This window comes from Natrix helvetica, assembly GCF_964273705.1.
Source record: "Natrix helvetica genome assembly, chromosome: 3".
In the NCBI taxonomy this organism is placed as follows: Eukaryota; Metazoa; Chordata; class Lepidosauria; order Squamata; family Natricidae; genus Natrix; species Natrix helvetica.
The window spans coordinates 50,466,441-50,489,933 of record NC_138549.1 but is presented as its reverse complement, the minus strand read 5'-3'; the positions used below and the strand labels follow the sequence as shown (position 1 = coordinate 50,489,933).

General features: G+C 37.4%; 2 protein-coding genes across 4 annotated transcripts in view; one reads left to right on the top strand and one right to left on the bottom strand.

The window, feature by feature from the left end:
* Positions 1-642: 642 nt before the first annotated feature.
* On the top strand, positions 643-2,486 carry KLHL34 (kelch like family member 34; the record flags this gene model as incomplete). The annotated part of the gene is made up of 1 exon (XM_081949460.1): positions 643-2,486. One exon carries the CDS (start codon positions 643-645, stop codon positions 2,404-2,406), a length of 1,764 nt encoding a protein of 587 aa, XP_081805586.1. The 3' UTR covers positions 2,407-2,486.
* A 2,155-nt stretch (positions 2,487-4,641) lies between these two features.
* The window catches only part of CNKSR2 (connector enhancer of kinase suppressor of Ras 2), a 318,427-nt gene continuing 299,575 nt past the window's right edge, over positions 4,642-23,493 (bottom strand). For 2 of the 3 annotated variants that reach the window (XM_081947981.1, XM_081947982.1), the window contains 2 exons: positions 8,345-8,541; positions 4,642-7,985 (listed from right to left, as the gene is read on the bottom strand). In XM_081947981.1, the coding sequence (XP_081804107.1) occupies positions 7,770-7,985; positions 8,345-8,541 (413 nt within the window). In that variant the 3' untranslated portion in view covers positions 4,642-7,769. Of the gene's footprint in view, positions 7,986-8,344; positions 8,542-18,098; positions 21,834-23,493 lie in introns of those variants that run through there. The other variant, XM_081947978.1, reaches the window with a different exon arrangement.

Here is a 23,493-nt window from a genome sequence, read left to right as displayed (position 1 = left end):
AATTTAACCTCTGAGTAATTGTAGTATTTTGTTATCTTCTATTCTCAGGTTAAAGATTTACATGTTCACAAAGTCTTCCTGCTCTTATCAATAGGTGCTGATTTGATTTTCAGTAGAGACTTCCTTCAAGCAAGATCACCATACTTGGCTTGTTGCCTCATGGGAATAAGAGCTAAAGTTGTCTAAGACTGAAATACAGAGCTCAAGTAAAAGCCACAGCAAAACGTAACCCTTTCTACTATCAGATGCTTCTTGATGCACCAGCAAGCCCAGAAGTTCTATGTACCATAATCATCTTGAGAGAGGTATTTGAACTGATGAGAAGCTTCACTTAATGCCATCTAAGTCTCAAATTGATCATCTGAGACTGGCTTAACAAGAGCTCTTATTTTGTGGACCAACTCTCTTTTAACAGGAAATGAGGGGTGAGAGAAATACATGTTGAACGATGATACTAGAATCAGCTTTATGAAATGAATGCATGAAATAATAACAGATGCTAAATTAAGAGGAGTGTAAAATTAGTATGTGAACTGTCTGTCATCAGGGGAAGATGACTTTTTTCTAAACCTGAACTTTGCATATTTGCCCCCTTTTTTCATCATTGACAAAAAGAGCTTTGGGAGCATTTTGTGCTGCATAATGACTTATTTCTTGTCTTATTGCAAAAAACACTGTAGTGCTGTATTGTCTCAATACCAAACTCTCCGAAAGGAAGGCTTGCTCTGTGATATTCTGTTAAAAGTAAAAGAAAATGAATTTCCTGCACACAAGTCTTTGTTAGTCTGTTCCAGTGATTACTTCAAGGCCATGTTCAAGAGTTATACCAAAGAATCAAAGACTGCTGTTGTTCATCTGCAAGTTGTCTCAGTTACTGGGTTGCAACATGTTCTGGATTTCATTTATACATCCTGGCTGCCTTTGTCTTTTACCACCTTGGAAGATACCTTAGAAGCTGCCACCTACTTACAAGTACCCGAGGCAATCTGTTTATGCAGCCAATACTTGGGTAACAATCTCAATCTGGAGAACTGCTGTTTTTCAGCCAATATTGCGACAAAATTTTATCTTCCAGATGCTCTATCTGCAGCAGAAAAATATCTTATTATTAATCTCTGGAAACTACTAGACCTGGATTTTGCAGGTCTGCTGGAACTGAATTTCCAGTCTTTGAAGGCAGTAGTAGAATCTCCTGATATACTTATGGTGAGAGAATCTAATTTGTTAGATCTATTATTAAAGTGGCTAGCATATGATAAATTGAGGCTCATCCACACTACTAATCTTTTGGAACATGTAAGATATAGTCTCATTCCTATGGAAGATCTGAGAAATATCTACACTCACTCAGAAGTGCCTCTCACGACTCCTGTAAAATGTTTAATTAGAAAAGCAATAAACTATCATTCACTTATTTATAAACAACCTATATTGCAGGATAAATATAGCACTTTGAGAAACCAGAAGATATGGATTATCCTCCTTGGAGGTATGATTGCACATGAAGGGCTTGTTAAAGAAGTGATGGCTTTTGATGTTTATAATCACAAGTGGCAAAATTTAACAGAGTTACCAGAGAGGATACAAAATCATTGTGTATGTACTATTGGAAACTTTCTATATGTGCTTGGTGGAGAAATGGAAGATATGCAAAGTGATCCTACCTTGAAAGTTACAAATAAAGTCCATCGCTATGACCCAAGATTTAATAAATGGATACAAATTACTGGGATGCTGGAAAAAAGGTGTCAATTTTCTTGCTGTATCTTAGAGAATGCAATCATTGCAATTGGTGGACAAAGTGAAGATAAAAAATTGCATTCATCTGTTGAAATCTATGATGTTAGTAAAGACAGGTGGACAAAACTTCATGATTTGCCATGCAAAGTACATGGCCATGCTGGTACTGTTTGTAAGAATACTATTTATATATCAGGGGGCAAATACATGGGTCAAAGTAACACAAGTAATGATATGTATGCTTTGAGTAATCTTGAAGGGGAATGGAGACAACAATCCCCAATGACCATTGCTCGTTTTGGGCATCAGATGGCTACAATCCGAGATTCAATTTTTACATTTTTAGGTTTTTATGAACCATTCTCTGAGATTGAAAAATATGACCCTGACCAGAACCAATGGACCCATTTAAGGCCATTGGTATACGATCGATATAGTTATGGTTTAGCACTAGTGGAGGAAACAGCCATCCTTATTGGAGGGAAGAAATGGCAAGACTCTCAGGAAATTCCAACTCAGGATGTTGTAGGTTATGATATTGATAATGACTGTTGGGAAGTAATCTGCAAAACTCCTTTGCCTTGGTATGGATTGCAGTGTGGAGTGCTAGAACTTTCTGAATTAATAGAAGGTAAAGACATGCCAACAGTAAGAGACAAATATTGATATCACACCCCATTGAATTAGGAAAACAAGGATTATGGAAGGGTACAACATGCATTATTAGGGATTAAACATATATTTAAATTATGCAATATGTATCAGACGTGGCAAACATGCAGCCCACGGGCTGTGTCTAGCCTGCAATAGGCCAGGAAGTTGGCCTGCAGGGCCATCCTGAAGACAGATAGAAACAAATGCTGCCTTTGGACTGGCCATGCCCCCTCCCCCGGTCCCTCAAGGGCAAACAAACTCCTGAAGTGGCCCATGATGGGATTGAGTTTGACACCCCTGATCTATATGGTTAAACATTGATATGTTACTGCTCAAAACAGCAAGTTAGCATGTATGAAATTGTATTTTTGTTGTTAATAGAGCATGGATGGATCTAAGAAATGCAATGTCAAGATTTTAACTATGCTATAATAAAACTGGTCTGAAATAGGGACAACATTAATGTTTTATGAAAAACAAGATGCATACTTCTAATTTTGCAATTTTGTGTGGTCCACGTTGTTAAACAATGCTGGTTAATTCATAGGAATATCAAACAGTACTTTCCTCATCTTTATTTAATCAGAAATGAACAAATAATTAAATATGATTGTAAGAACTGTTGTAATATTAGGGATTCTTAATTGTCTTCTTATTCTATTTAAATGTGCAATTATTCTTTTCCTAATTTGTCAACTGTTCTTACTACAATCTAGTTTTATCCAAGTGGCCACATAACATCAACATGTTCTCAAGCCTATATAATTCATTATTTACATGCATATAGGCTGATCATCTCAGGAAAATGTCACTTTTCAGCTATTATTGAAATGCTAGGTAGAATTACTTTGTAAAATGTAATTATAAACATCATATGAAAAAACAAGTGAATTTTTTCACTCCCAAATATTCAGTTGTGCCCTCCACTGGTTTCCATTTGGTAAAATTTATGGAGCAGGAAAAAGCCACATGTACTAATAATCGTAAAATGTTGATTGTTAAGCAAGGTAATGTACTAAATATATATACAGTTAGTGTCTGGAGGTATAGCTCTTGTATAGCTACTGTATGTTACATGTCCTAATGGATCATGCTGCTGGGAAAACATTTGTTACATACACACTAATAAAAGCTGCCCTTGTATATATTATATATGATTCACTTTTGACTGCAAAGGACATAAACAGTCACCTCCTCTGTTACTGCTGGAATAGGATAGTATGTTTTACATTTCTCTGTATGCCAGTGTGAAATCTGAGAATAAATGAAGTTTATAATTATATTCATTTCAAAATCTGATGCATTAAAGGAAATTTATTTTAATCTGAGTTCACTTAATAAAATGTGCAGCAATGTAGCTTTTGTTAAAGCATAAGAGCCTCATTTCAAGTTAATCAAATCATATAAAATTTAGTTGAATTTTGTCCTTGAAAGTCATAAACCTGTCTTTGCTAAGGTACTATGTAGGCAGAATAACTGCTGTATAGCAACAGGCCGTCATATATACAGAATCTTTTGGCATTCACTTGCCAAAAAGTGAATGAGCCAGCAAAGTAGCACTTTCTCAAGATGGTCATATTCCTATGCTGTCTCATGTGACTCAACTTTAAAGCTTTCTTATGCACTGCATTATCTCCCATTTTCCTACATGAAGGGCATTTGAAATGTTAGCCTACATCTATAGCTGTCTGAAGATGTTGCTGGTCACATTTTTCCAGATTATGCAAATGTGCTGAAAAGCCATTCATTTTCAGCATCTCAACAGACTTATCAAGAACCTAAGTACAGATTCTTACAATAAGAGTAATTGGTATAAACAAGTATTCACATGTAGCTTTCAAGATACTTCCCAAACAAATGTATTTTCTGCATCAAAGAAACATAGAACTGAAGATATAGAATGTCCACTACTTTCTCTATTATACTCAGTCATTCGTAATTGCAGGTCACTCTATTTGTAATAAATATTGTGATAAAAATGATTAATAAATATTGATCACAAACATCTTTATGTCTTGGCAAAAGCCTTCAGTGTACCACATACAATTAATACTAATAATAGCAATATCTGTTTTCCAACTTGATTCCTCATCTATGTGGAAGTTATGTAGCAATACATAAAAATTAGGCATTGAGACATTACAAGAAAAACCCAGCAACAATTTAGAATAAAAATTGGAAACATAATTAATTTGAGATCAAGCATTTTTATGTGAGAAATATACAAATTATAACAAGTCATGCAGTCAATAACTGTTTATACAAACATATTCTTCTAAATGATATAAGCAAGTTACTGGATCTGGATCTCAATGCAGTCCCTTTGGGGAGAGGGGGCGGTATAAAAATCTAAATAAAAGTAAAGTAAAGTAAGTAAAGATTTTTCATTCTGAACTCAACTGAATAGATATGCATTTAATGAGCTGAAAAAGGCCACTCTCCCGAACAATTGTGCAAAGTTTGCAAAACGTTTGCAGTCCAAAATGCCTTTGAAAAGAAACAAACAACATTGCTCTTTATTTAGGTCCCAAGACCAGAATGTAATAGTGCTTTTAATTTTTTAAAAAAATACATTCACTGAGCTGAACAGGCAATAACTGAAAGCAAGTTGAGAAAAAAAGTACATTATTTTTTTTTCCTTTTAAAGGAAAGACTAACCTATGTCTTACAAGTTTGTATTTCAGTTCCTCACATTCAAGGGTAGGTTCCTATACAAGTTGGTACCGGTTTGCTGCGTGCACACTTCATGATGCCCTTCCTCTTTCTAAATGGACAGCTGTACTTGCTCTGTAAACATTTTTAATTTCATATGATAGAGATAGATAGATAGATAGATAGATAGATAGATAGATAGATAGATAGATAGATAGATAGATATAGAGAGAGAGAGACAGACAGACAGACAAGACATTTTCCCTTAACAAAAAATCAAAACAACTGTTACAGGTTTATTATTATTCATTGGATAATTTACTGCTCTTCTCCCACTTTCCTGTCTGTCGCATTTCTTGCTGCTCTCTAAATGCACTTATGAATCCCAGTCAGCTCAGTCTTAAAACAGAAAATAATACAGAAAGGTCTTGTCATTTTTTCTTTTGCCATTTTCCTCTTTACTCTGGAAGAAGATCATTGTTTAAGCAAGGATAGTATGTGCATCCATATAAACAGAAAGATAAAACACACTGGGATTGACAGTGCTCTCTCCTTTCATTTCTGAACTCTAATTATAATTTCAGGACAAAATTTTCTCTTTGCTTTCTGTCTTAAAAGTAATTGTATGTGCTATAGTCCCAATTCTAGAGCAAAGGCAGGAATAATCATGGCAGAGAAATGGTTAAGAAAAGGGGGAAAGCAATTGAATACTATACATTAGTTCACACTCAAAAGGTGTTTGCTACATCTATGCTGGAAATTCAAGGGAGAATTGTAAATTAATATTTAGGAAAACAAAAACAAATTCATGACATCCTGAACAAATGGGCATACAAAAATTCAAAATTAAATGTAAAGAATCCCATGATGCCCCTGTGCTGTGGTGCCATATGGTGAATTTGCTGTGATGCTCTGTGGCACCATGGCACTCAGTTTGGGAAGCACAGGAGTAAACAGTTAAAATCAGTAGCAATTGAATTAGTAATAAATTATGTTCCGGTGATTTTAGGTCCACATTAAGAGTTGACCAAAATTATCCTTCAGACACTTAGGAATGGAAAAAAGAGTTCAAGAACAACTAGATAATATTTCGCTATGAATGCTCAAAGTTTTTCAATCTCATATGCCATGTAATTTGCTACAGATTGATTTACATTCAATTGTTCTAAAAATTAACAATTTACAATGATTCCTGAGGATTCTTTAAAATCTAGAACATTGATTTTATTGTGAATACTTGTGTCTCTTGAAGCTGTTATGTTGAATTAAGTATAACTTTCCCCAAAACATGGACTGTGTAGTAGATTAGCGAATAAAGGCCTTGTTAATAGTCAGTTTTTGAAGATTTTTCAAAATTTAAAATATTGTTTCAGCTGTCATAATACTGAGGTTTTAAAAAATAAATTAGTGAATGGGATAGAACAGAACAGAACAGAATAGCAGAGTTGGAAGGGACCTTGGAGGTCTTCTAGTCCAACCCCTTGCCTAGGATACTTTGTTTGGTAAAGCAACATTTTTCAGAATAAAAATCACCCAAGGGGCAATGATAGAGGTCATAGTGCTCTGACGTACTGTGTTAAAATCAAAACAAAGTGAGCCCTTTATCATTATTAATCTGTTATAGATTGTCTGCTAATAACCCCCCCAAAAAACTTGGAAAAATTAAATTATTTTTTTTAATATTCAAGCTTATGAAAGTACATTTTTCTTATTCCCTGATCTTTTCCTTAAATGCAGTCATAATCACAGCATTATGCTTCTTCTGTAATTTATTAAAATAGCTAAAATATCCCACTAAATATAATTGTTTAATTGTCACACTGGCTAAAACAAAGGCTGTACTTTGAAAATGTAACTCATTACAATACTTATGCATTATTAAAACAGGAAATAGAATTAATCTTCAGTAGTTAAACACTGCTCTTATGCCATTTTTTTCTTGAGATATCAATGTAATCCTTTAAAATATATAATCATTTTTTTAAAAAATGGTAGACAATGGACTTGATCCAAAAAAGCAATTTAAGAAATTCTGTTCCATTTTAAAAGTAAACTGACTTTTCAGCAGTGAAGAATGTGTCAGTACCAACATCAAACAAAATGCTTATCATTGTATTCCATAAATGCACTCCTTTGGATCATAGCCAGCATTTGTAAACATAAACATAAACTGAGCATCAGCAGCATAAAATGGATATAAGTTTGTATTCCTACAATGATCATTAAATTGTACTTTACTCATGTAATAAACTTTAAAATAGAGATCCTACAACAGGCATGTCCAAAGTGCGGCCCGGGGGCCAATTGCGGCCCTTTTTCAAATTGCAAGCGGCCCGCAGCCTCTTCTCCCCACCGAGGTATTTGTTTAGTCTTTCATAAAATACCGTAATTTTCGGAGTATAAAGATGCATCTTTTTCCCCTCAAAAAAGAGGCTAAAAAATCTGGGTGCATCTTATACACTGAATACAGCATTTTTTGCCTCCCAAAACTCTGCCCCCTTCACCAAAATGGCTGTGCATAGCCTTTAGGAGGTTTAAGGGTTCAAAGAATGTCAGGCTGAATGATCGGCCCCACACATTTTCACCTCACCAAATCTGGCCCTCCTTGCAAAAACTTTGGACACCCCTGTCCTACAACATGATATAAAAGCTACTCTTTTGAGTAAAAGTTTGGAGTGTGAAAAAGGGCTGAAAACAACGTATTAAGATGTTTAAAATTATTGTTATACGTGTGTTTCAATATAGGAATGGGTGTGTGCTAAAGAACCTAGAAACACATCAACGTCATCAGAATCATTTCCTGGATCTTTTGCTGCATTGTTCTGAGAACTATCGAGGAAGAGATCAAGGTACATTTGTTTCCAGTCTTGAAAGTCTTTTGATGTCAAATCTGGATTATCTAGAACCTCATCTATCATAGCTACTTCTTCTTCTCTGGCCTTGAGGAAACAAAAAAGAAAAAAAATGAGAAAAAAAACCTACACATATTTGAATATTTAGAATACAGGTTTCCTTAGAAATCTAATCCTATGGTCATAATAACTGAGGAATAACTGACTTTGAATGAATGTTTTAATCATTACTTTATATTAAAGAATTTTCTAGTTCTATGTCTTATTAAAATAAATGAGTTACATTAACGATACATTTGTTTCATTTTTTGTCTTCTCACTTTAATTGATGTGTATATTAAAGAAACAGAGAAAAGAACACCAAAACGCTCTGTGTCCAGTAATAATGGAAGAAGAACCTTTGTTGGCCATGCATTTACATTGGAAAATTTCTTTTTTCATCTTACCTTTAAAGTGCTTTTCAGAATTCGCAATTGGTGCAATTTTTCATTGATTATTGGGTCACAGCATCTTTTAATGAAAGATTTCTTGTATTCCATTTTGGTAGAAATTTGCCGATCTCCTAGAGGGGACAAACTAGCTAGTTCCAAAGATCGGTACAAATCTTGCAATGAATCTGCAGGTTTGTCTTCTAAAATTTCAGCTGCAAGACATTAAGAAAATAAACTCCATAGCTTTCAGATATCCATTTATACCACAGTTTTAATTATGCCAAGCATCTCTAGGTGAAATGCTATTTTAGCAATTCAAATGTACAAAACAATATTGCTTTGAAACCATTTCCTTATGAGAAAAATGAATTATGCTTAGATTTTATCATAGGGTATTCATAATGAAGTGCAGAAATTTGTTTAGTATAGAACAGTGATGGCGAACCTATGGCGCGCGCTGGCCAGCTGAGTTCACCTTTTTAAAAGCTATTTTTCACCTTCCCCAGGCTCCAGAGGCTTTATAGGAGCCTGGGGAGGGCGAAAAGAGCCCCCCCGCCCCCCCGAGGCTTCAGGGACCGTCAGAGGCTTCCCTGAAGCCTTCGGAACACTTAAAACCACCCTCCGAGCAAACTGGAAGTGACTTCCGGGTTGCTTGGAGGGTCGTTTTAAGTGTTCCGAAGGCTTCAGGGACCGTCCAGAGGCTTCCCTGAAGCCTTCGGGCCGCTTAAAATGACCCTCCGAGCAAACTGAAGGCTTCAGGGAAGCCTCCGACGGTCCCTGAAGCCTCCGGAGGGCCTCCGGGGGGGAGGGGCGGGGAGGCAAAAAAAGCATGTAAAAATGGGGGGTCGCGCATTGTGCGTGCATGTGCACTGGGGGGGTCGCGCGTTGCATTGTGGGTGCGGCACACCCACACACGATCCCCCTGCGCTCCCCCAACTTGTGGCACACGAGCCAAAAAAGGTTCGCCATCGCTGTTATAGAAAAATGTTGTATGTAGTATGTTTAGTATTGTATTCAGCAAAAAGATGGTTACATGATTTTGTCAAATTAATGCTAAGTTGCAAACTAATTCATTCCATTAAAACCAATTATAATGGTTTGCCTGGATAGAGCTTGAAACATTGACTCCATTTTAGGATATCATGAAGGAAAAAAACCAGTGGTGGGATTCAGCCAGTTCACACCTATTCGGGAGAACCGGTTGTTAACTTTCTAAGCAGTTCGGAGAACCAGTTGTTGGAAGAAATCTCATTTTGTTTTTTTCCACTTTACAGGGCTAATCCTGTAAGGAAGGCAGGAAGGAAACATTCTGGTGTTGTTTCTAGCCTAATCTTTATTGCCCTGCTTACAGAAACTGCCTCTCCGGTTAACCCTTAGTACATTACAACAGCTAAGGTGAAGCGCCCATCGACGTGAGTGACATTGAGTTGGCCACGCCCACCCAGTCACATGACCACCGAGCCCCACCTACCCAGCTGGTCATTAGGGCAGAGAACCTGTTGTTAAATTATTTGAATCCCACTACTGAAAAAAACATATCAACATCTTAAAAAGGTAGGAAACAATATTAAATTGTAATCCACACAGCGCTATAGTGTATTCACTGGGCTCTTAGAGTTTAAGTCAATTTAGTTGAGTGTTCAGTATTAATGAAGACACATACAGTGCTATTCTATATGCTGAAAAAGAAGTGTTGTGTATTGGATTCTAAATATTTGTTTTATAATTAGAACAACCACAGATAATAGACCAGAAAAATGGAATCTAGGGGATTTTCTTCAGTATTCTAGGAAAAATGTATATAAAGTCCATAAATGTAAAATATTTCAAGACTTTATTTCAAATCTTGTACACTTCAAGATATCAGGAACAAAAAACAAAAACAAAAAACAATCCCTCTTACAATATTAAAAAAAGGGCAACTGAACATTTATGTTTCGTTAATCTCATGGCATTGAAACTATACAAAAGTCCAGAATGCTGATACTCTAGACCAGGAGTGTGAAACTCAAGGGTCGCGGGCCAGATGTGGCCTGTGGGGTGATTAAATCCGGCCCACTGGGCTAGCCTGGAAATATGAAAGGACTGGCTCGTGGCGCCTCTGCTGGCCATAACAGGCTGCGGGGCCCCTGCAGCCTGTTTTCAGCCTCTGCAGCCTTCTGCAGCACTCTGCTGGCCAAAAATAGATACCTGTGCGGATACCTTTGTGCAGCACGTTTTTGGCTGGCAGAGTGCTGCTGGAGACCGAGAAGGCCAAAAACAGGCCGTGTGGAGGCCCCATGGGGCCTCCCCATGGCCCATTTTTAGCCAGCCGAGTGTTGCAGGAGGTGTCCATCCCATCCATCCCTGCTGCCCTCCCACCGGCCTTTGGAGAACTACAATGCTGATCCAGCCCCCGAAGTAATCCAGTTTGACACCTGTACTCTAGTCATATTCCATCTCTCTTAAAAATCTATACTATATGCTAAGGGTGTCAAACACGTCACATTGATGTCACATGATGTATCACAATGTTTTTTGCGTTTGTGGAGATGGGATGGGCGTGGCCTGCATGTGATGCATCCAGCTTGTGGGCTGCCAATTTGACACCATTGCTGTATTCTATACAAAATCTATCCTATACAATACTATAGCCATCTTTTTCCAGCCTGGTGCCCATTAGCATACTGGGTACAATGCTGCCATCAGAATTCATCATGACACGCTATCTAAGAATAAGAACTAGAGGGTAAAACATCTGAAACGCACAGTAGTATAGCCTTTATTGTCATTGTACATCATGTATACAATGAAATTGGTTTAGTCAGTCAGGATAGCCTATTCCTATAGTCCTATTTAATCTTCAGAAAACACCTATTCCACCTTCAGCATCCCATGTTATTATTCATAAATGAATGCAATAAACATTAAACCTGGGAATCCAGTTTATTTCTGAATGTAAAACTTCAATATTCTATATTAAAGAATGAATGAATGAATGGATGGATGGATATATAGATATAGATAGATATAGATATACCGTATTTTTCAGAGTATAAGGCGCACCTTTTCCCCTCAAAAAAGAGGCTGAAAATCTGGGTGTGTCTTATACACTGAATACAGCATATTTTTGCCTCCCAAAACCCTGCACCCCCTTCACCAAAATGGCTCTGTAGAGCTTGCAGGAAGCTTTTAGAGAGCTCCTGGGGGATGAGGAGGGCAGAAATGAGCCAAAAATGGGCCATTGTTTGCTCAATTTTGCCCACCCGGGCCCCCAGGAGCACTCTCTAAGCTTCCTAATGCCCCTTTTTTGACAAAAAACCCCAGCTATTTTTGCTTGTTTTTGCCTCCCCCCTCCCCCAGGAACACTCTACAAGCCTCCTAAGAGCTATTTGTGCCCTTTTTTGAAAAAAATGGGCCCATTTTCATGAAAAACTGGCGGGTTTTGGGAGGTTTGCAGAGTGCAAAAACCTTTTTTTTAATTTGCCTCTTCAAAACCTTGGTGCGTCTTATACTCCAGTGCGTCTTATACTCTGAAAAATATGGTAGATATAGAATTTTTTGCTGATAAATAAATGAAGGGAGACTAGTATAGATCTATTTCAAGCTATTTAGCTCTCATCAGCTAGCCATATACTTACTGGGATTTGAACTTGGAATATTTTACATGTTAGGCAGTTGTAATAACCTCTAAGCCACAAGCTCTCCTCCCTTATCTATCTATCTATCTATCTATCTATCTATCTATCTATCTATCTATCTATCTATCTATCTATCTATCTATCTATCTATCTATCTATGCTGGTCCTGTTATATTCGGGTCTTTTCCCGTGTAAGATTCAATCTTACATGGGAAAAGACCCGAATACAACAAGACCAGCATACCTACACCCGTGAAAATCTATGAAAATATGACATGTCCTGATAATAAGGCCTGGCCAGATTTTTGGGGTGGGTGTAAATATATGCCATCCCCAAAAAATAAGAGCTAGTGAAAGGGTGGTGTGGCCAGCACAGGAGGAAGCCCTTCCCTTCCCCGGTCACCTCAGCGCTTCTTGGCTCCTTAATCGGATGAGCTGAGCCACTCCGGCTGCCATTCACAAAACAGCTGATTTGTGGTTGTTCCTCATGCTGCGGCCTCCTGCAAGTGTGGCTGCTTTTGCCATCGATTGCAGCCACAAAAGCAGCAGGAGACCAAGCGATGCACCCCATGCACCTCGCACCGGTCTTCTGAAGGGTACTGTAGCAGCAGCTAGTTGGCCATGTGGATGGGGACAAAATAAGGGTAGTGCCACCCCAGCGCTCTTCTTTCCTTGGAAAAGGAATCTTGGGAGGGGGAATCCCAGGTAGCGTGAGTATGTTGGTATGTGTATAAAAACACAAAACGGAGCCAGCAGCCATGGATTAAGGAGCTTTGTGAAACCTCATGCCTACACGCAAAGTTTGGCGAGGGAGGGGGAAGAGATACTTCCCTCTCTTGGCAGTGTTTATTTGAGAATCAGACCAGAGAGAAGGAGGAAGGAGCCCTGCGAGGAGACGTTGCTGCCGCTGCCGCCTGCAGAGACACAAACAAAGAGCGAAGTTCATTGAAGATGCTCTCTCTCCAGCCCGCCCACAAGACTATCTGAAGGTGGGGGGGGGGGGGAGATTTCCTGCACATCGGCAGAGAAGTCTTCTCACAGGGCTTCTCCAACATCCCAGTTGTATGGATTTGCATGCCTTCCTTTACAGGATGTTGCTTCACACCTGGAACATCAGGAGAAGCCTTGTGAGGAGAAAAGGCCACCAATGTGCAGGAAATCTCCCCGCAAACCAGCAGATCATCCTTTCAAAGAGTAGTTCACCAGGATGAAGAGGTGGCTGAAGGTGGCTTTTGCATCGGGTTGGGCTTTTTTTTGCAAGGCAGATGATCTGGGAATCTAGATATTTAGGAAGCCTGGGTTGGCGTGGGGGCGGTTTCTCCAGTGAAGCATCTGATTCATCGCCAGGGTTGAGTGTTTCACCCTTTGCTGCCTCTCTGCCCTGGCTTGGAAGCTGCAGATGAAGCCTGCTATGCCTGGCCGGGGGGGGGGGGGGAGAAATGGCAAGAGGAGCCACATCTCGCTCCATGCCTCTCACTTCTCCCCTACTCCACCTGCCACCCCTCTTGCTAAAGAGACGGTGGGTAAGGGAAGCAGCCAGGATTCTGTTAGCATTGGGGCAGAGTGAGAGGTGTTAGGCTACGAGACACACGTCCTACCCGAGACTTGCAGCTCTGTTGTGTTCCTCACTGTTTTGTCCAGGGACGTTGAACTTGTGAGGCTTTTTTTTACAAGGTGCTTCCCATTGCTGGATTGTCCCCCTCATGAAGAAAGCCCAACCCGATGCAGGGCAGTGGCGGGACACATCAGGGCAGCGCTGGGTAGCCTCTCGGCCGGCACGAAGAACATGGAGGGGAGGCAACGGGACATGCAGTCCCATGCTTGCCGCCTCCTGCATCCCCAAAATAATAAGACTCCCCAGATAATAAGGCCAAGGCCATATTTCGGGGGTCAAAAGAAAATAAGACCCTGTCTTATTTTCAGGGAAACATGGTATCTGCCACCTCAGTTCAGACTTAGTATAGTCAGTAAGCTATTTGCACAAAAATGTATTAAGCAAATCAATATTCCACAAAATACAAACCAGCAGGAGACCCACATGCTATTTTTTTGTAATAAACTGACCAAACTATTATAGTGTATACTTCATGTGTTTTCTATATGAAAAAAATTGATATAAAATTAGTTATTAGTCAATTATCCTCGGAGGTGTGGTTGGACAGGCAGTTGGATACAGGAAAGAACTGTGTTTAGCCATTCAAATTTCATCTCCTAGCAAAATTAGGGAAAAATCATTTATAATTTCCCATTGTAAAACTTACAAAATAATAATATAAATACTACTCCTTCTATCATATTTACAAAGATTTTGAAATCACTGATAGACTTAATGGATTCCATCTAAACTGTGTTAAAAATAAAACTTTCAACTAAGGTTGGTCTTTTTTTTTTGCTCATAAACAAATTTGAAATAAGAACTATTCCATATTCTCAAATTAGGAATATAAATATATTGATTTGATATTAAATTGTAAATCCCTGGCTGCCTAATCCCTAGTATACAACCTTCAAAAATTACTTAGCTGAAGTTTTAAAGTAAATGACTTAAGACCAGATTTGAGCAATGGTCTTTTTATCTGTTAAGTCACATTGCAATTTATACAACATAAGATATTGATCATGTCAGGACAGAGAAACAGCCAATTCTTACCTGAATGTCAAGACAGCCATTAACAAAAAGTGCAGAGAATAATAATACAATTAAAATTTATATCAAATTGGCAGAAGACTAATATGTTTCTAAAGAATGTGCCCTTGACCTAGCACATTTGTCAAAGCACTTTAAATAACATAAATACAATTAAGGTCATGGGAGGATTAGATGAGGCAGTTATATTTTAAAAAATCACCTTATAACAAAAAGACTCAAATGTATATTATTTCAGTGATTCTTGTTATATTTTGATGGCAGATTAGAATAGAATAGGATAGAATAGAATAGGTCAAGTGTGATTAGACACACAAGGAATTTGTCTTGGTGCATATGCTTTCAGTGTACATAAAAAGACAAGATACATTCATCAAGAATCATAAGGTACAGCACTTAATGATAGTCATAGGGTACAAATAGGCAACCAGGAAACAATAATTATCAATTTAAATTGTAAGGATCCAAGCAACAAAGTTACAGTCCTGCAGTCATAAGTGGGAGGAGATGGGCAATAGGAACGATGAGAAGACTAATAGTAATAGTAATAGTAACACAGCCTTAGTGAATAGTTTGACAGTGGTGAGTGAATTATTTGATTAGCAGAGTGATGGTGTTTGGGGAAAAAAAACTGTTCTTGTGTCTAGTTGTCTTGGTGTGCAGTGCTCTATAGTGTCATTTTGGGGTAGGAGTTGAAACAATTTATGTCCAGGATGCAAGGGATTTGTAAATATTTTCATGGCCCTCTTTTTGACTTGTGCAGTATACAGGTCCTCAATGGAAGGCAGGTTGGCAGTAATTGTTTTTTCTGCAGTTTTGATTATCCTCTGAAGTCTGTGTCTGTCCTGTTGGGTTGCAGAACCCAACCAGACAGTTCTAGAGGTGCAGATGACAGACTCAATAATTCTTCTGTAGAACTGTATCAGCAGCTCCTTGGGCAGTTTGAGTTTCCTGAGTTGGCACAGAAATAACATTCTTTGTTGTGCTTTTTGATGATGTTTTTGATGTTAGGTGTCCATTTTAGGTCTTGAGATATGATAGAACTTAGAAATGTGAAGGTCTCTCCTGTTGATACTGTGTTGTCTAATATTGTAAGAGGTGGTAATATAAGAGGGTTTCTCCTAAAGTCTACCATCATTTCTATGGTTTTCAGTGCATTCAGTTCCAGATTGTTCCAGTCGCACCTTGAGGCTAGTTATTCAATCTCCCATCTGTATGCGGTTTCATTGTTGTCTCGAATGAGACCAATCACTGTTGTATCATCTGCAAAATTCAGTAGTTTAACAGATGGATTGTTTGAGATGCAGTCATTGCGAGAAATGGAGAAATGAGAGAAATGGAGAGAGCACACAGCCCTGGGGGCTCCTGTGCTAATTGTACAGGTATCTGATATGATTTTGCCTAGCTTCACCTGCTGCTTCCTGTCTGTTAGGAAGCTTGTGATCCACTTACAAGTGTGGTCAGGTACAGCTAGCTGATTTAGTTTATTTAGAAGAATATCTGGAATGATGGTATTGAATGCTGAACTAAAGTCTACAAAAAGGACCCTTGCGTAGGTCATTGGAGATTCAAGATGTTGTAGGATGTAGTGCAGAGCCATATTAACAGCATCATCTGTCAATCTATTTGCTCAGTATGCAAATTGCAGGGTGTGTGTGTCTAACAGCAGATATGTGATGGTTTTGAAGTGGGACATCACTAGCCTTTCAAAGGTTTTCATAACTACAGATGTTAGAGCAACTGGTCTGTAGTCATTCAGTTCCTTGATGGAGGGCTTCTTTGGCATTGGGATGATAGTGGAGCATTTGAAGCAAGAAGTAACATGGCACATCAATAGTGATTTGTTGAAGATTCAGGTGAAGATGGGGGCCAATTGGTTAGCTCAGACTTTAAGCAAGAAGGAGTTATCTTATCTAGGCCTGGTGCTTTTCCTGGCTTCTGTTTGTGAAACAGATCTTGCACTCCCCTTTCTCTGATCACCAGGGGTTGTGAACCCAATGGAATAAGGTCAGTTGTAGAAGGTTTGGCTGTTGATAGTGTGTCTGGGATGGGGGTTGTGGAGATAGGCGGCTGTAGTTTCCTTTCAAACCTGCAGTAAAATATGTTCAGGTCATCTGCCAGTTGTTGATTTCCTTCAGCCTGAGAAGGTGGTTTGCCGTAACTGGTGATATTTTTAAGAGTTTTCCACATGTTTGCTGGTTCATTTGTTGAGAACTGATTCCTTAGCTTTTCTGAATAGCTTCTTTTTGCTGCTCTGATCTCCCTTGTTAATACGTTTCTGGCCTGATTGTACAGCATTATATCACCTTTTCTGTAGGTTTCCTCTTTGGAACAACGTAGCTGCTTAGGTTTAGCTGTGAATCAAGGTTTATTGTTACTGTATATTTGCAAGTTCCTGGTCAGTAAACATAGGTCTTCACAGAAGCTGATATGTTGTTACAGTACCTATGAGTTCATCCAGGTCTGCAGAGGTATCTTCAAAAATATTCCAATTAGTGCAGTCAAAGCAGGCCTGTAGCTTTAACTTTGTCTCCTCAGTCCAAGTCCTCACTGATTTAATTGTTGGTTTCATGGCTTTAAGTTTTTGTCTGTAAGCAGGTACAAGGTGAATCATGCAATGATCAGAGTGGCCCACAGCTGCTCATGGTAAGGACCGATAAGCATCTTTTAGTGTTGTGTAGCAGTGGTCTAAAGTTCTTGCCTCTGGTGGGACAATTGACATGCTGAAAATATTTTGGAAGGTCTTCCCTTAAGTCACCTTTGTTGAATCACCTAGAACAGTGATGGCTAACCTTTTGGCCATCACATGCCAAAAGTGGAGAGAGCGCAGGGGTCTCATGCGTGGACATGTCCACACCCATAATTTTATGCGTGCGCCACCCCACCCACCTGTGCATGCATGCGTGACCCCCACTCTCCCCCTGCTTTTGGTGTAGATTTTTCACCCTCCCCAGGCTCCAGAGGCTTTCTAGGAGCCTGGGGAGGGTGAAAACGCCCCCCCCCCACCAGATGCTTCAGCCGGCTTCCCTGAAGTCTCTCTGGAGGGTGAAAAATGGCCCAACAGGCAAACCGGAAGTTCAGGAATGGATTTCCAGGTTGCCCATAGGGCCGTTTTTCTCCCTCCGAAGGCTTCAGGAGACTTCTGATTTGTGTGTTGGGTTGTTTTTCGCCTTCCGGAGTTTCAGGGAAGCCTCTGAAGGGCAAAAACCGGCCAAAAATGAAGGCCAAAGTCAGCTGGCCAGCACGCGCGTGTGCACTGGAGCTGACAGGGCAACACCTCGTGTGCCCTAATAAATGGCTCTGTGTGCCACCTGTGGCACACATGCCATAGGTTCACCATCACGGACCTAGAATAATGGCCAGTAAATTTGGGTATTTGGCTTCAGCCTCCATAATCTGATCAGCTAGAGTTCATAATAAGCTTGTGGTGGAACATACACAGCAATTAGGAGAAATGAGGGAAACTCAAAAGATTTCAGATTAATTGGTAGGGTATTTTTTAATTTCTGAGATCAGATAAAAATTTTATTGACTTTTTATGGTACATCATCCTAGATGCCGAGTAGATAAAGATGCAATGTATAATAAATAATATAAGACAGGGTTTTTTTTGGATGAATTTAGGCGACTACTGTTGCCTAAAACAAACATTCAGTTCAGAATAAAGAACATACATATTATTTTCTCAGAGCAGAAATGCTACTTCAGATGCTGTAATATAGTTAACATATTTGGACATTGCCTTTTGGTCTGCATGTAAAAAAAAGTTTCCTTAATAGAACAGCTGAGCTCAGCTTCAAGTGCAGGGGAAATTATTTCCACTCACTCATTCATTCACTCATTCAATGAACCTGAGACATTTTCTTTATCAATATATGATTCAAACATGAATATTTTTCATTTCTATAAGGTTAAAAGATCTGCTTGTCAGTCTGCATATTTTTACTGAACATACTAAATAAACTCATACAAGCAGTATATGTAATTATATTCCATGACAGTGCTGAATGACAGAGCATAACTTTTTTATTGGGTATTAACACAGGTCATAGATTGCATCTATACTACTACTGTACTTAGTTTCTATAGTATATTAGGCAGATGTTCCAGTAATACATATATAAGCAACTTAATAAAATGTGTATCTTGCACGTAGCTTAAATAATATGTTGAAGACACAATTAACAAGAACAACAGGTGATAATAATCAGAAGACAATAATCCTTCAAAACCAAAACTATACTTCCTTTGCTTTGGATTGATGAGTCCAAGAGCTTATTGCTTTCATAGAAATGATGGGGGCAACATGTTGGAGATTCTATCTATAATCATTTTGCTAAGATTTTCCATGTTAAATAACAACCCAAAACCTTTCATTATTTATACAGGAATTATGCAAAAATATCTTGAGAAAATATATAGGTTATATTTCTTTTTAAAGCTGGTGTAAGAAGTACATCAAGAAAATTCTGAATCATTGAATGATACCCTGACTCATCCAGTAAGTGACAATACAAAAATTCTTATTAATTTGTTTCCAAGTTACAGTTATGAAGTAATTTAAAATATCTTTTCTCTTTTGTAAAAACCGTTTTATCTCCAAAATAGTATAATACAAATTTTGTTACTGACAATACAGAGACATTTGACAAAGGTAGGCACATTTAATGTAACCAATTGCTCACTTTTAGAGGAAGAAATGCCTATTTTAAAATTTTAATACATTTTGATATCACTATGATATCATTTCTGCTTTTGATAGTGTAGCAAATCAGCCATCATTCAAAAGTAAAGTGGGAATCTATATATTTTAAGTTCTAATTTGAAATTTTCCTCCCTAATATTTTTCCCCATTTTTATTCAATTACAAAATTTGGTCATAAAGTTCCATGCCATTTTAGTGATAAATTGTTCAAACTACAAAATCATGCATTAAGCAATGATTTATAGAATACAAATAAGGTATTTCAGTGAAAATTTTATATAAAGAACTAACATTTGCTTTTGCTCAGTAAAAGACAGTAATAACTTAGTATAGAAAGTGGTTCCTTAGAGTATATATATTAAATAAAAACAGTCAGTATGCAACTTCATTCAATCAAAAGTAGTCAATGAACAAATAATTTAATAATGGCAACTAATGAATTTTATACTGCAACCACGACTGGAATTGGAAAATTTTGGTTTCCAGGGAAGTCTATTTTTACAAAAATGGCAGCCAAAGTGGATCATGTCTAAATGCGATCAATTTGTTACTGTTTTAAATACCATGGAATTAATCATTTATTTTGATGAAACTATACATTAAATTTGTGCTCATAAATACTAATAGAAACTGATGTTGTTTTTGTTTAAAAAACAACAATACCTAAACCAGTCTAGTAATATTGCATGTAAACTACAGGGATTGCAATAAAGTCTCCACTGCTTCTTCTACAATATGCGGCCTTCTAAAATGTATAATAAATTGCTAGAATTTTCTTACATCTATGTTGTATATGGATATGCAAATGTTGTATATGGATTCACTTATGAAAAAAAATACAATTCACTATTCTAAAGAAAGTGAAATATTATATAAATAACTATATATTTTATTGGTATCAGCATAATGTAATACTGTAAATGGACCTGACAGAAATAAAACATTTCAAAATACATTTTAGAATTTTCTGTCCATAGTATTGTACAAAATATCAAGAATTAGCACTTACATTACAGAATACCTTCAGCCAAAAAAAAAAAGAGAGAGAGAGAAAACAACATCTAATCATAGAATTACAGGTAAACAATAATTTATAGGATACTGTGTACAATAATGCTAGACCATTCTCCAGCTCATACCTTTCAGATGTGTTGAACTTCAATTAAGATAATTTCTAGTCAATAGGATACTTGGACAACTTGGCTAGTGATAATAAGAGTTTGAAATCCAATATATTTGGAGGAGAATCGATATGGAAACTTTTGATAAACACATCTTAAATCTTTAAACAGGCATTTAGATAAAAGCTTGCCTGCAAGCTTAGAGATTAGAAAGTAAATTGGCTAAATTAGAGAGTATTTCATGTAGTTGATGCAAAGTAGCACCACTTGCATTAAAGTCCTACAGTGTAAGGTGATATAAAGTTATCTACACAGTTTGAAATATTTTATGGTGGACCTTCATAAATGGGAATTTGTGCATCATTTGTAAAGTGATCCAGACTCCTAAATAAACTTATTTGAAACCAAGAGTTAAGAAAGAAATAACAGTGATAGGCCTGTTTATTTATAATTGGATCTATTCCAATCTTGAGTAATTTAAAGTTTTTAAATTGAAATGCGCACTTATTTGTCACCACTAGTATCTGCATATTTCTTTCTTCAGGCTCATCTCTGTTTCTCAATTTTGCCTTAAAAGAAAATATGAGAAGAGAGTGCAGAAAGGAATCTCTTAGCAAAATAACTATGCTTCTTTCTTTTCTTTCTCTCCCTTTCTTTCTTTCCTTTCTTTCTTTCGCTTATTTTAGGTCTGTTGCATGTACAACTTTAGATCAAACCTTAATGAAAATAAAAGCATTTGATTCTAAGAAAATACAGTATAAACACAGTGCACTTACAGCTGATTTTGACAGGATGCATTTAATTACTATTATACAATAATTATTTTCCTTCACTAATGTGGAAAAGAATATTAGTGTTTTCCACTTTAAATGGAAGTCCATTTTCAAAAGAGGAGCTAAATTGCATTTGATCCCTCTTTCCTTGAAGAATGCAGAACACACCTGAGTAACACCATTGTTCATTTCCTTTAATAACCTGCTTTTCCCTTCTATTTTCCCCATACTGAAGGCTGAATTCTGTGTAACTATATTCCATGTAGCCTGGATCTGATATTGTGCCTAGTTCCTCTGTAGAAAGGATGTATATTTGAAAATAAAATCAATACAACTGGTAACAGGTTTGCCCCTTTCCTAGAGCCCCTTTCCCAGGCATTTGGTTGTCTATATTTTAAAGTCAGTTCTTGCTTATAAACATCAAAGTTATTCAAGAAGAATTGATTGGCTACTTGAATGCAGGATATTAGAGGTTGCTTGCAAGAGGCTGAAGATGAGTCTCCGTCGGTGCCAATTCTCTCCGACATAAATTCTCTAACCAATACTTTATCAATCTCTGTGTCCAATCGATTCAGTGCCAAGAGAAGTGGATCCAAGTTGGCATGGAGAGGTTCTATCAACTCTCGCAGTGCTTTAGCCTAATACAATAAAGCAGTGATACAATATGATGAAAGAATTGTGATGGCCCATTCTTATATTAGTACTGCATTATAATCATGCAATCCTAATTAAACAAAAGAGAAAGGATATGTGACAAGATTACTCCACATGGCTTTAGTTCCACCAAGTTCTTTTCTATTAGCATGCAAACATACTTAAGTAGTAAAATCATGACATATTTTTAAAATAGATTTTAAAAAATACTGCCACGAGGAAAAAAACTAGCTGGACATAGATTTATATTTTCAATTTGCAGTAGCACTATTAATCAATAACTAGCACCAAAGTAAATTAAGTAACAAATATATTATATATTTATACAAAATATATTTATATATTTAATTTTAACTGAAATTAAATTTTAAGAATTGCCTATTGTCTACAATACTCAACAAATACATTATGTCATATATATTGATCAACATAATGAAAATTAACACTATAAAGGGTAAAGATAAAGCTGCAGGTTTTGGGTTTGGCTAGTCTAAAGAAAAGAAGAATAACGGATGACATGATAGCTGTATTCCAGTATTTGAGGGGTTGCCACAAAGAACAGGGCATCAAATTATTCTCCAAAGCAGCGGAAGGCAGCACAAGAAACAATGCCTGGAAACTAATCAAAGAGAGAAGCAATCTGAAATTAAGGAGAAACTTCCTAACAGTGAGGACAATTAACCAGTGGAACTGTGTGCCTTCAGAAATTGTGAGCGTTCCATCACTGGAGGTTTTTAAGAAGAGTGTCACGATGTTAAAAAGTTTGCTAGGCCTGAACTGCCTAAACTGACATTCAAGAGTTAAACTAAGAAAGCTTTATTGCGCAGGTCATAAAACAAAAAGGTTCTTATCTGAAAGTGATTTATTGCGCACGCGTTACACATTCCAAAATTCCTTTCTTCTTTGTTCGGCAGCCAACTTTGGCAGACGTAGCTTTCATTATCAAAATGTAACCATTAGTTATTTTCTGTTTCATTTACTTTTATTATTTTCGTATTAAAGTTTGTTTATTAATTAGAATACTTAAAGACTTTTATTTTTCTCAATATCTCAAAAGATATGCGGAAGGGAATCAGCCATGGTCCATTGATCTCAGATATCAGGCGTTTTTTTTCCCCTGACAAAGAGACTAGACAGTCACTGATAACCCCCAAACCACTAATACCACTAATAAGCCCCAAAACCAGGAAAAACAAATTGCCCATAACAATAAGGAAGCTCCAATCAAAAAAATATATCTCTGGTGAAAAAACAAAACTGGCTACGTAGCTAACTTTAAAAGCTACTACAAAAACGTATGCCACCAGATAAAGATTGAATGAACTAATTATCACATCAAACAAGAGGAAAACCTTCTGTGCATGAAATCGAACAGCGCCTTCTATAATTTTGTTAACAACCAAACTTAAAGACTCGAGACCCATCCCACCCCTAAAAGGACCTAACGGCAAAGATTGTAATGATGAAGCCATTAAAGTCAACCTCTTTAACACATTATTCAGTTCTGTCTTTGCAAACAGCAACGGCTCATGCCCAATATTTCCTAGTTGTACCACAAATAATTACAACGATGTAACACAAATCGATTTTACAGAAGATAACGTTGAAAAGGCACTACGCAGCCTAAACAATCTCTATCTATTG